At 46.1% G+C, this 13,266-nt stretch overlaps 1 protein-coding gene across 18 annotated transcripts in view; it reads left to right on the top strand.

Moving 5' to 3' along the window:
* Positions 1–13,266, top strand: part of RBFOX1 (RNA binding fox-1 homolog 1) — a 2,189,093-nt gene that overhangs the window by 581,316 nt on the left and 1,594,511 nt on the right. For all 18 annotated transcript variants that reach the window (XR_012326128.1, XR_012326127.1, XM_073792340.1 and 15 more), the window contains exon 4: positions 8,237–8,269. Coding sequence is in view for 16 of the 18 variants with exons in the window: in XM_073792340.1 (XP_073648441.1) it covers positions 8,237–8,269 (33 nt within the window). In the remaining 2 variants the exon portion in view is untranslated. The remainder of the gene's footprint in view (positions 1–8,236; positions 8,270–13,266) is intronic.

Genomic DNA, 13,266 nt, shown 5'->3' with positions numbered 1-13,266 from the left:
TACCTTTTGTTGTGATTATCTATTGCTGTTATCAAAGTACCCTGAAACTTAATGGCTCAAAACAGCAACCATCCATTATAGCTCAAGATTTTGTGGGGCAGGAATCTGGGCAGGGTGTGCTGGGCATGGTCTGACTGAGGTTTCTTGGTGGTGTTCCGCTGGCAGATGCACTGCCTGGAGGGTCCGAGGTGGCTGGCACATTGGCCGGGAAGGCTGGAGGTTTGGGCTCAGCTGATACTGTCGGTCAAAGTGTCTGCTCCAGCATGGCGGTCTCAGGGCAGTCAGGCCTCTGATGCACAGCTGAGGGCACCCAGAGAGTCCCCCAGACAGCAGTGGAAGCGTCCAGTCTTTTAAGGCTGGACGAGAACTGGCACAACATCCCTTCTGCCGTAATCCCCTGGTCAGCGTAGTTTTAGAGCCTGCCCAGGTTCAAGGGTTGGGAACATAGACCCCACCTCTTGATGGGAGAAGCACCAAAGAATATGTGGCTGATTTCAGTCACCACACATGCCCAGGATGACATACCTAGAGAGAGGGAGGAGAGGTTTGCAAGACTCAACTCCACAACTTGCTTAGAGTCCCTAGCTTCGTCCAGGGAGTGAAACATGGCAGGTAGATGCTGGACATGCTGGTGTTTACTATTCATGACACAACACAGAATCCACACCACCGTGGGGCAGGGTTTCCCTATGCGCAGTAGAGAGAGAAATCAACTCTTTCAGGTCAGGGAAGTGACCTTCTCAAAGCCCCACCCAGCCGTGGAGTGGCAGGAACCCCATTTGTCTCATTCCACACGCTCCATGCTGCTTCACCACCCTTTGATGTTAGCACTTTAAGGTGTTCTGTTTACACCAGTGAAGACAACCCAGAGATTCAATCCGTTCAAGGAAAGAGTTGACCCAATTTGGTGACAAATTCACAACCCTTTACAGGGTGCTTTTGTCAAGGTGACTAAGACATTTCCCGTTATCCCAGAATAGATCGTTAGGACCAGTGAAGGCAGAGGAATGCTGAGCGTCTCTTACACTTGAAAGAGGGTCAGACACAATGGGTTCAGCCATCTCCTCAGATCGCCTTGAGAGGGGACAAGCCACCTCTGCTGTTATCAGTACTGACTAGATAAATAAGGAGAAGATCAGAGAGGATTCAGGGGAGAGAGGAGTTACCAGTGTCAACCTGAAGTCAGGCTGAGCTCCAAAGGGATCTCTTGTAGACACTGGGATGCCAGCAAGAAGAGGACTCAGTCTGCTGGTGTAGCTTCTTATCACCCCTTTCTGCTTGTTCAAGCAGGAGAAGAAGACAGGAGAGAGAGGGCATGGAGGAAGGGACAACTTTAATCTCTGCTCTTGCAAAAGGACTTGTTAGTTTCCTGTGGGTCCAGAGGATACCACAGAAGATCTGGGTTTGAGCCCTGTGGCTGGTGTCCCCCAGAGGACCAGCTGCACGGTGAGGGGACCTCAGCGACAGGAGACTGTTAGCTGCCAGAATTCCATCACTTGGAGAAGTTGGGGGAGGTCAGGTGGAGGTGAGTTTTCTATGAGGGAACCGTGTAGAGGGATCTCTGGCAAGGCAGTGCTGCAGCGAGGAGGTGTGGCCAGGCCTGCTAGCTCTGCTCTCCAAAACTATCTTCTCCTCTCTGATACACAGCTTGACTGCACGTCCAAACCCCTTGCCGTTGTGTGTGGCCCTGTGACTGAGCTCTGGCCAACAGGATGTGAACTGAAACGATGCATGACACTCCTGGGTCTGGTCCATAAAGACCCCCCACTCGTGTTCCTCCATGTATTCTCCCTCTTCTGGCTTTCTGGTCACGGTGACCTGAAGCCACATATTAAAGATGGCAGGGCCTTTTTCAGCCTGGGTCCCTGAATGACTGTGTGGATGAGAGCTGGCCTCCAACGCGTTCTCCCACCTAGAACTGCTACGTGAGCAAGAGATGACTAGCCGTGTGTCAAGCCATTATTTATTTGGTTCTATTTGTTACTGTAGCTTTGGTGTCCCTGACAATTACAGGAGGCCTGCACCCACAGGGTTGCCCCTAATCTACCTGTGCCCCGCAAAGGTGCCAGCATTTGCACATCTGTACAGAAGGCACCTATGACCATTGAACTGCCTGGTAATCAGCATTGATAGCAGATGATTTCGTTTGTTGCATGGTCAAGTGGAGAGGAATGTGCCCTTTCTCTCTAATCCATCCGCTCAGACCCAATGACAGAGCTGTTAAAACCAGAAAAGCAAAGGGAGAAGAAGGCAAGAAGGAGAAGACCATTCATTCTCCCCAATTAATCCCTCTGTTCAAAGCCTTGCCAGCACAGTTGGGGGACTGGAGGAGATGAGCGTTAAATTGGACTTGAGATAGGAGTTTTGCACTGAGCTAGACTGGGCTTCTCACGCCTGAGGGTGACTGGGAAGCTCTGGGTTTCCCTGGGATGTCCTTACAGAACTGAAAAAGGAGACTAGATTGAGGGATAATTGGTGGAAAAAGAGAACCTTCATGCTGGTGTTGTTCTAGGTCAGAACTTTCCATAAAATAGTTCCGTCAAAGCCAAGGACACCTGGCAGCCTGGCGAACTTGGTAGATGACAGGGCACAGGGATACATTTTTCTTTGAGTGTGAGAAGAAGAAATCCCCAAACTGCTGGTGCATGAATAATATCCTTGCTGGCCTGCAAGGCCTGTTTAGGTGACACTTGATTTCTCAGATAAAGGGTTCACTGTTTGGTGTGAACGGTGGTGTCATTTGCTGCTGGGATACAAATCTGAAGGCCCAGCAGGGTAGTGTTTGAGGAGGGATGTGACGATTCTATCTTCCTACCTGGCAGGCCAGTGTGGCATGTTCAGCATAGCCATGGGGACCTCATGGCGATTCCTGCAGGAAGGAAGGGGGCGAGAGGGAGCAGGACGCAGGGAATAGTGGTCATTCAGTGAGACGGGGATGGCTTAGAGTCTAGACGGGGAAAAGCACACAATCACTGAGTCCCTGGATTTGTGCATAGGAGTACTGCAGAGCAAAGTCTCCAATCGTAGAGACCTGGGTTCCCGTTTCTTGCACTACCACTTGCCAGAGAAGTAATGTAACCTCGCTGATCCTTATCTGGATCCATTTAAAGTGAACTCTGTCAGTTGAATGGGCTAAAACATTCTTTTGTGTTCTTAAGCTCTTTTGAGTGGTTTCCATCCCACCCAACCAGAAGGGACCTGTCTCCCACTACCACTGCAGAAGTGGTAGAGTGGTACCCAACACATTCAGCACAGATGATTGAGTAGTATGAAGCATCAGAACCCCAGATGGGGATGGGCGTCTCAGACACAGGTGCAGAGGAGGACTAGGTGGGTGTTCCTGAGCCACGATCACCCATCTATCCATTAACTCCGTTCTCATACCTGTTAATATGTGGGAAGACCCGGGAAGGGTCCATATCTCCATGGGCAAAATCCCTGCGTGGTTTTTGAGGGCAGTCTTGGAGTATGACCTGGGTTCAAACCCTGCCTCTGACAGTCCCAACTGTAGGAAAGGAACTTAGCTTCCCAACCCCAGTTTCCCTGTCCGAAAAAATGGCATGAGAACCAGCCCCTAGGGTTGAGGAGAGGATTGAAAGAATCACGTACATCAAGTTCCTGGCACAAGCAAGGAGGAAACCCTTAATGTCGGCCTTTGCAATTTCAAACACAGGTAGAGAAAGTGAAGGAGAGGAAGGGAAATGATTAAAGGGATGGGAAATCGCTGGAACAAAGCTCTAAGGAGTGTCCTGCCGGGAGTTTCCTGCATCCCTTCTGTGCCCAGTGCTGGTCCACAGAATGGCCCACCTCAAACATGGCTCTAATCATATCAGCCCCCATGCTGGGAACCCTCTGATGGTGGCTGCTGCTGACAACATAAAAGCCAAATGCCTCAGTCTGGCACCCGCAGCCCTTAAAGAACCCTCACTCCCTCCCCAGCTGGCCTCCACAGTTCTCTATCTGCTGAACATGCCACAGTGGATGACAGACAGGCCCTGAGGTCTGTGGGTGCCGTGTTCCTGAATAACCCTGAGCTACCTGTGTTGGAAGTGAATCTAACATAATTATGACTATAAAATCGACACTGAATGCAGTATGTAGAGGATTCTAGTAAATGTCAACATTTGCTTTTCATAGATTTATCTAATACATAGAATTTTAAATCATAAATGAACTGTGGCTTATCTCCAATTGGCCACAAGCCCCACCACTCCCTACTGCATCACCATATGACCCACCTTCTACTCTGTGTCATCAGATATATGAATGGGTGAGAGAGCTGTTTTTAGTCCTCTCTTCAGTGAGACAAGCCAGCATTTCTATAAAGTCTCTTATTAACCTTGAGGAACTGTAAAGCTTTAGTTTTATCATATTTTAAATTTATGTTTAACTAGACAAATAATACATGGATGCATTCTCAATGAATTCCTCCTCAGAGGTAAAACTTTTGTTGGTTTGATTTGTATCCTCCCAGAGGATACAAAAAAAATGTTTTTTTTAATTTTTGGCTGCGTTGGGTCTTCGTTGCTGCACATGGGCTTTCTCTAGTAGTGGTGAGCAGGGGCTACTCTTCATTGTGGTGCATGGCTTCTCATGGCAGTGGCTTCTCTTGTTGCAGAGCACAGGCTCTAGGCACATGGGCTTCAGTAGTTGTGGCATGTGGGCTTAGTTGCTCCATGGCATGTGGGATCTTCCTGGACCAGGGATTGAACCCATGTCCCCTGCACTGGCAGGTGGATTCTTAACCACTGCACCACCAGGAAATTCCTCCTCCCAGATATTTTTTAGACATACATCTGTGTGTGTGTGGTGGGGGAGTAAGTGTGGAAGGAGGAATGTTACCAATGCAAACTTGGGTCCTCTTGCCCACGTGCAGTCAGGCCAATCTACCTACACCAGGTTGTGGTGAGGGAAAGTGCAGCGGTTATTATAGGCACCAAGCAAGGAGTCCAGGGCAGCTAGTGCTCAAAAGACCCAAACTCCCTGTTGGGTTTCAGGGAGACATTTTTAAAGGCCAGGTGATGAAGGGGAGTCACAGGGTATGTGATCAACTCCTGCACAATTCTCTGATTGGTTGATGGTGAAGTAACAGTGTGATGTCATAGGGTTAACATTATCAATCCTCAGGCTCCAGTAGGTCTGGGGGCTACGTGCTCACAGTCAGTAACTAGTTAACTTCTTCCATTTGGTGGGGGTTTTAGCATCTGTAAAACAACTAAGGAATGGGCATCAGATACTGTTATCTAGGTACTTCAGAGAGGGGCTAAAGCAGAGGATATACGAGAGAGTTCTGTCCCGGGAAGGCCTCATGGATCCTGCCCGGTTACAGGAATATATAATATATATATACTTCAGTTACTTTTTTAGAATATTGGTATCATCATATGTGTGCTACTCTCCAACTTTTCTTGTCCATTAACAGTATGTAGGGACTTCCTTAGCGGCACAGTGGTTAAGAATCCGCCTGCCAATGCAGGGGATACAGGTTCAAACCCTGCTCTGGAGGATCCCACATGCCACAGAGCAACTAAGCCTGTGCGCCACAACTACTGAGCTCGTGTGCCACAACTACGGAAGCCCTTGTGCCTAGAGCCCATGCTCTGCCACAAAGAGAAGCCACCTCAATGAGGAGCCCACACACCGCAACGAAGAGTAGCCCCCACTCTCCACAACTGGAGAAAGCCTGTGCGCAGCAACAAAGACCCAATGCAGCCATAAATAAATAAGTGAATAAATGTCATGCTTTAAAAAAAACAACAGCAGTATGTACTGTTGAGTTTTTCATGTCAAAACATTAGGATTCACCCCATTTATTCTAGCAGCTGCATAATATTATATAATATGGCTGGATCATAGTTGATTTGGCTTAGAGGAGGGTAAACTGGCAGCCTAGCGGCCACATCCAGATGACATGTGTGTTGTGTTTGGCTGGAACCATATTTTGCCCTTACAAATTGAATGCAAATGGCTTTAAAGTAGGCATCTCGTATCTCCCCACAGACCTCACCATTCCCTATTGTCTGGCAGGTAGTTCACTTTATATACTTTTTACTTGCTTGGCCCCTGGAGGCATTGGAGTGTTCAAACCCTGTATTTTAGCCATTCTTTTGTCTGTGGACACTTAAATGTTTTAGAAATGTCTTGTTATCCTGAACAATGCTTCAGTAATCAGCCATGTCTATGCCTCTTTATGTTGGTGTGTGTTTATCTAAGGTAGATGTAAGAAGTGGGCTTGCCTAATAGGGAGGAATGAAAGGGGCCGTGTGACCCAAAATGCACAAGTTGGGAGACACGGACGAAGATTCTGAAGGAGGAAATTAGAGAGGGCAGCTGAGAGCGGTGTTGCCCATGTGCTGCTGGAGACCTGTAGCTGTTGAATAGCATGCCTCTGCCTCACAAATTCCTACTGGTTTACAGCAGGGAAATGCTGATGTATACACACACACACACACACACACACACACACACACAAAAGGTTATGTAGCAAGGGATCTTCTGCACTTGTGCTTTATGGATGTGGCCACTTGCTTTGGAATCAGCTGCTCTCCCAGCCCCAGCTCTGAAAGGACAGAGGGAAGGGAGGGGAGGGGAGGACCTGGGCTCTGACACTCATCACACCTTGGAAGTTTCTCCAGGGCTGGCCCTGGGATAAGCCTTGCTAAGCCACAGGCCACAGCTAATGCATCCTCTTGGCTGAGGTCAGTCTGAAGCCTCCCGTTTAGGAGGCTAATGACGCGTGAAAGCTGCCCAGTGGGCAGCAGGCACTGCCTGAGCTACTTCTGGGGCTGATGGCTTCAGTGAGGGCTGGTCTGATACCTTGGGGGTGAGCATGGGGGAGGGAGTGCTGGGAGCTGGACCAGTGTGAGCTACAGGGACTGTTCATCTAACTCAGGAACCCATGCATTCTTAAGCCCTTAGTTGGATTCACAGCTGTGAGCTGGTATCTGCTTGTCTTATTAAGTTTGGTTACCATAACAAAACACTATAGACTGGGTGGATTAAACAACAGGAGTTTGTTTCTCACAGTCTGGAGGCTGGAAGTCCACCATCAAGGAGCCAGCAGGGTTGGTGCCTGGTGAGAGCTTCTCCTTGGGTTTCAGGTGGCTGTCTTCTTGCTGTGTCCTCATATGGCCTTTCCTTCGTGTACGAGCAGGTGGAGAGAGAGAGACAGGAAGCAAACTTGTTGGTGTCTCATAAGGGCACTAATCCTGTCCAGGGGGCCCTACTCTCATGACCTTATCTAAACCTAATTACCTCCCAAAGGCCCACCTCCAAATACCATCACATTGGAGGTTAGAGCTTCATGAATTTGTGGTGGGGGTGGACACAGTTCAGTTCAGAGCCAACTGGTAGGAAAATATGGCTGAGGATGGCTGGTCAACCTCAGGTATAAGTAGAAAGTTGCAGGGTGGAGAGTTCCTGGAGTTATCAGGGAAAAAAAAACACCTTATCTGCCCCTAGATAGGAGATCTCTTCTAGGCATATATGAACATCATGGGTGGAATCTTTATTCCTTTATTCCAAAATCAAATCCTTTAATACAGAATGGGCTGTGTGTGGGTAGGAGCCTGAAAGTCTATATGACTTTATCTTGTGTTTAAATCTAACTTCCTCTACTGAATAAATTTCTGAGCTTGAAAAAATTACTTAACTACTCTTCCAACCCCAATATATTCTCATCTATGAAATGGGATAATGAAAGTTGCTCTGGGGATGACATAGAGCTTGGCACAACGCCTGGCACCACTCTTTAGTTCACAATATTTTGAGGCATTTTGGAAACAGAAGGCTGTGGTTGCTGTAGTTTGAAGTTTTACCTTCTCAGAACACTGACTCGAAACTTCAAGGGGAAAAAAAACCCCTCAATGTCTTCAATGGCTTTGCTTTTTCGGTGTTCATTTAATCATTATCAGTGCACGGGCATTGCACACAGACCTCCCCCTTTTTTCTTCCTGGCAAGGTTGTTATAATGTGTTGAAAATATTAATTATCCTCTTCACCTTATACACAGGACTGGAAAAACAAATCTTGCTCCTGTGCTTGCTAGAAGAAAGAGTGCCTCTGTGTGTGTGTGTGTGTGTGTGTGTGTGTGTGTGTGTGTGTGTGTGTCTCTCGCACCCATTGTCCCCTCGGGTCATAACAAATTATTGATGCCAATTCCTTTAAAAAGACAATTAATCCAATTACCTTCTTGTTGAATCAATACTAATGTCTTTTTTTTTTCTTTAACTTGCAGGTTTCGGCAAGCCTGGCTGCCAGCGAAGCTGAGGTAGGAAACATGGCTTTGCTGTCCCTTTGGAGGACATTTTGAAACGGTTTTCTTTTGCGATGGAATGAAGAGGGTATTCTGGTTGCAGTTGTGCTCTGCACAATCTCCTGGCGGTTTGTCTGGTGTGTTGTCAGTTGTGTGGTTTCCACGGCGCTAGGTTTGGGGCTGACCAGGTCACCCCTGGTACTCTTTATGGAGTGTGTACTGAGTAGCCTGGTAAAGGCGGCTGATGGTTTCAAATTTGGATCTCCTCTTGCTTCTGTCTTGGTGACTCCAGAGTCTGTATATACACATTATGGTTCTAGCTCCATTCAGACCAGCCCTTGCTTTGGCAGTGAGACCTCCATCTGTCTCTCTGGTGGTTTCCATTCCCTCCGTCTTTTTCCTCTCCCTGTTCATCCTCTGCGGCATTAAGGGAACTGTGGCTGATGCCGGCAACAGGTAAAGAATTTAAAAAGATGTTGGTCAGAGGTCACCAGCAAGGTGACCATCCATGGGGAATGTGGCGTCGCTTAGTGGGTACTCCAAAATATATCCAGGGCCACGGAGCCGTTGTCCTCCTCCTTCTAGGTTACGAGATGTGTAGAGCAAAGAGCGTCTACTTGGGCCTCAGCACCCCTGGGTTCTGTGTGACATCGTGCATCACTGTAACTGCTGAGACTCACTTTTCTCATGCACTCAGTGAGGATAATTCAGCTCCTTTTGACCCGTCGCATGGTTGTTGGAGGGTGATATGGAATAAGGAGTGCAGAGGCGGATTCTGACAGTGTTCTACAAAATGTAAGGGGAGATCATTGCAAGAGTGGAAACTCCAGTTCAGATGTCTACAGTCTTGAATAGGATGACTTGGTGTGCAAAAGTTTTCTAGGAACTGTGGTTCATTAATGGTGTAAATGTTATTTTAGATGCCTAGGGAGGTAGATCAGTGGGAAGAGAGGAGGGTCAGGAAGCAGAAAGATGGGGTGGGGTCAGGAGCCACTGGTGTCACCTGCTTCCCAATGATCTTGTGACCAGTGACTTAAGCCAGTCCTGTATCTACTCAAAGCTCCTTTCTTCATCTTCAGAGTGAGAACAGCAATACACATCACATGAGGTTGCTGAGAGCATTAAAAGGGCAATATCAGTGTTTACTTTTGATTTACTCCACACAGAGGACCAGTTTCCATGTATCCAGTACCTAGTATATACCATTCACTATGTAAAGATTTCACATACATCATCTTATGAAATCTTACAAAAATCTTGGGATGTGTGAGCTATTATAATCCCCATTTCACAGAAGAATAAACTGAGGCTTGGAAAGACTCAGTGACTTTCCTAGAACCATTCAGCTAATGAGTGACAGAGCTGGGATCTGTAATCATGTCTGGCAGGGCTGGCTATTAACTGCCACGCCATGTGTCTTAGTTCAGGCCGCTATAACAAGATAGCAGGGACTGGGTGACTTAACAGAAATTTATTGCTCACAGTTCTGATGGTTGGGAAGTCCAGGATCAAGGTACCAGCAGATCTGGTGTCTGGTGAGGACTCTCTTCCTGGTTTGTAGATAGCCATTCTTCTCATTGTATCCTCACGTGGCAGAAAAGCAGAGAGAGGAAGCAAGCTCTCGTGTCTCTTCTTATAAGGGCACTAATCCCATTCCTGAGGGCTGATCACCTCCAAAGGCCCCACCTCCTACTACCATCGCGTTGGGGGATAGAATTTCAATATATGAATATATTCAGTATATGAACAACAGCATGTAAACCACCCAGATCCTGGCTTGGTGCATAGTGAGTGTTGATAAATGTTAGCTCTGGCTCTCCTTAAGGGCTGATTCTGCCTGAATATGTCTCAGTGCACTGGGGTCAGCACCACAGAGAGATGCCTATTTCCTGTGATTTTCCATCTTCCTTTCCCCAGCACAGTCTCACATTTGTGCCACATTTGGCAGTTTAAAACACACAGTCAACAGTAAAACACCTTTACATATGTTGCCCCTTTTCAATTTCACAGAAATCACACATGGCAGGTTATTTGTTATCACTATTTTCAGATTTAAAAATTAAGTTTTGGAGAATTGCAGTACTTTAAACATTGGTGAAATAATGTTTAATGATCTAGCAATTCCACTCCTGCTTGTGTGCCTAAGAGAAATGAGTGCTTATGTCCACCAAAAGATGTATACAATAATTTTCATAGAAGCTTTATTTCTCATAGGCAAAAGATGGAAACAAACTAAGTGCCCATTAACAGGATAATAAATAAACAAATTGTGGTATATTCATGCAATGGAATACAAGATGGTAATCAAAAAGAATCATCAATGGATATATGAAATAGCCTTCATGAATTTCAGAGATATAATGTGGGGTTAAAAAAATACACCCTGGGGCTTCCCTGGTGGCGCAGTGGTTGAGAGTCCACCTGCCGATGCAGGGGATGCGGGTTCGTGCCCCGGTCCGGGAAGATCCCACATGCCGCGGAGCGGCTGGGCCCGTGAGCCATGGCCGCTGAGCCTGCGCGTCCGGAGCCTGTGCTCCACAACAGGAGAGGCCACAACAGTGAGAGGCCCGCGTACTGCAAAAAAAACAAACAACAAAAAAAAAACACCCTGTATGATTTCATCTACATAAAAAATGAGCACCCACTTCTGGTGATAAAAGTAACAGTCATGGTTACCTTTCAGTAGGGGGACAAAAGAGCCAGTTGGGCGATGGGAATATTCAATGCCTTCATCTAGATATGGTTACATAGGTTACCATCACATGTAAAATTTATGGAGCTCTACACCTAAGATGTGTGTACTTTATAGTGTATAATTTGTATACCAAGAAAAAAAAGTGAATCTACTTGGTTAAAAAAGAGCAGCAGCAAAAATGGAAAAGAAAACAACATAAAAAGTATAAACCAGGATAATGAAAAAAAGGGGAATGAGGAAGTCTAGAACTTTCAGCACGTAGACAAAACTGTAGATCAAAAATAGCCTAAACTCACCCATTCATCACGCATTCATTCATTCATTCATTTTTACTCCCAACTCCTATCTCCCAGATGGAACAGGATTTTTAAAAAACACACAACTTTTCCGTTCTCCTAACCATGGTTTCTAAGGCTAAATTGTACTTGCTGCAGCCAGATCATATTTTTTGCACTACTGCAGGGAGATAACCTTTTATTAATTGAATTTCTAATGGCAATTCATCAAAGCAAGCAATCACCGTTATTTAGTGCATGTTCCATATTCACGGCATGTTCTGTTAGGTAAATAATAGTGGCTCTGGGAAGGTGCTTCTGTGAGGTCCTTTTCCTTCTCAAATGACTTTCTTTTTTCCCCTAAGTACAGACAAACAGTTGTAATTTAAGCAGAACAAACCCCACCTGTCGAGGAGACGTTGGTTAAAGGGAGACAAGAAGAATGAAAAACCCACAGAATCAGTGAGAATGAATGGCTTTGCCAGTTCCCTTTCTCTCTGCAGATTGACAGTGAATATGTGAATAACGTTTGCTAAATCTGGACTTTGAAAACATGACAGTAAGCTGTTTGTGCCAATAATTTTTCATGGCATATGCCACCCCTCCCTGTACCACACACAGTTTTAATAAGATGGCACATGGACTGTTGAGAAATGTTAAAACCCTGCAGAGGAAAGAGCTTTATCTTCTGACCAAATTCTGCCCAGCAATGTTTATGACAGCTGAAGAATTTATCTTAAATTCCCTCTGCTAGCCACAAAGCACATGGCCCTTTGTCCCCGAGCAGCCTGTAAGAACCAAACTAAGATGTCACATACATAATATAACAGATAAATGGCCCAATTTCCATGTCCACATGATGAATGGAATGCAAGTTCAGCAAACACATATTTGCACATTAATTGGCCCTGCATGGTTCCATTTTGTTCCTGAGTTGCTACTGTATGTCTCCTGGACTCTTTCCCCTTCAGAATCATTAAGCCTGTTTTATCGCACAGATGCATACACATCTCCCCCCTGTTTACCGTCACGCAGCTTGCCCTGCTGAGGGAGAACCAAGTAACCTGGGCGCAGCCACTGGATTGCAAATGCCTACGTCTGAGTTCTCTCCACCTCCAGCTGCAGGGTAACACTGAGATCTGAGACCCAGCCCCACAGTGGCTATGCTGACAGCCAAACAAAGGAGGCTGCGGGAGAGGATGCTTAAAAAAAAAATCATTTCTTTTCAGTTACCAGTTGGTTCTTTGCCTCACCTTAAATGATTTCCTGTTGATAGTTTAATGGCAGTATAAACCCAGTGGAGGGCCTCAATTTTGATAAATTGGCCTGCTCCTATTTCATGGCAAAGCGATCGAACTGAGATTGATTAATATTACAGTTTTACTATCCCAAATAATTGCAGTGGGAAACAGTGCTGGTGGCTAAACCCAGTGGCCTTCGGGAGACATACGTGGAATCTTGCTTCCACCAATCTCTGTTTCCATCCAGAGATTTTTACCCCGGGCCAAGGAATCATATATTTTTCCTGTCTCAAACCTGAGTCTCCGAAAAGCAGATCCAAGGGCTACAGAGCCTTTTAGAATACTCTGGCCCATTTGGAGAGAAACCAGCACATTTGAGAAGGGCCTGAATTTCTTTTGCTGTGAACAAAAGACCAGTCCTGGCCATTTCAAGTCACTTCAGAAGCCAGAACATTTTACAAGGGACAGTTGAGTTATTGCACAAAGAGCATTACAGTGGAAAAAGCATGAGCTTTGGAGTCTTAGAGATGAGATATGAATCATGGGTCCACAATTTACAAGTTATGTGCCTGCGGGCAAGTCGCTTAAATGCTAAACAGGCCTCTTATCAGTAAAGTGGCAATAATGCACACCACCCCAAAGGATTGATTTGGATTTTAAAATTCGATAATCTGTGTGCAATGCCGAAGACAGTACCTGGCACAGAGCAGATGATCCACAATTGTTATTTCACTTCCTCACACAATCCCCGTACTTTATTTCTTGTGTAAAAGTAAGACAATAAATAAACAACTAGAAGTT

This window comes from Tursiops truncatus, chromosome 15 (genome assembly GCF_011762595.2).
Source record: "Tursiops truncatus isolate mTurTru1 chromosome 15, mTurTru1.mat.Y, whole genome shotgun sequence".
NCBI classification, from domain to species: domain Eukaryota; kingdom Metazoa; phylum Chordata; class Mammalia; order Artiodactyla; family Delphinidae; genus Tursiops; species Tursiops truncatus.
This window is presented reverse-complemented; position numbering and strand designations above follow the sequence as displayed.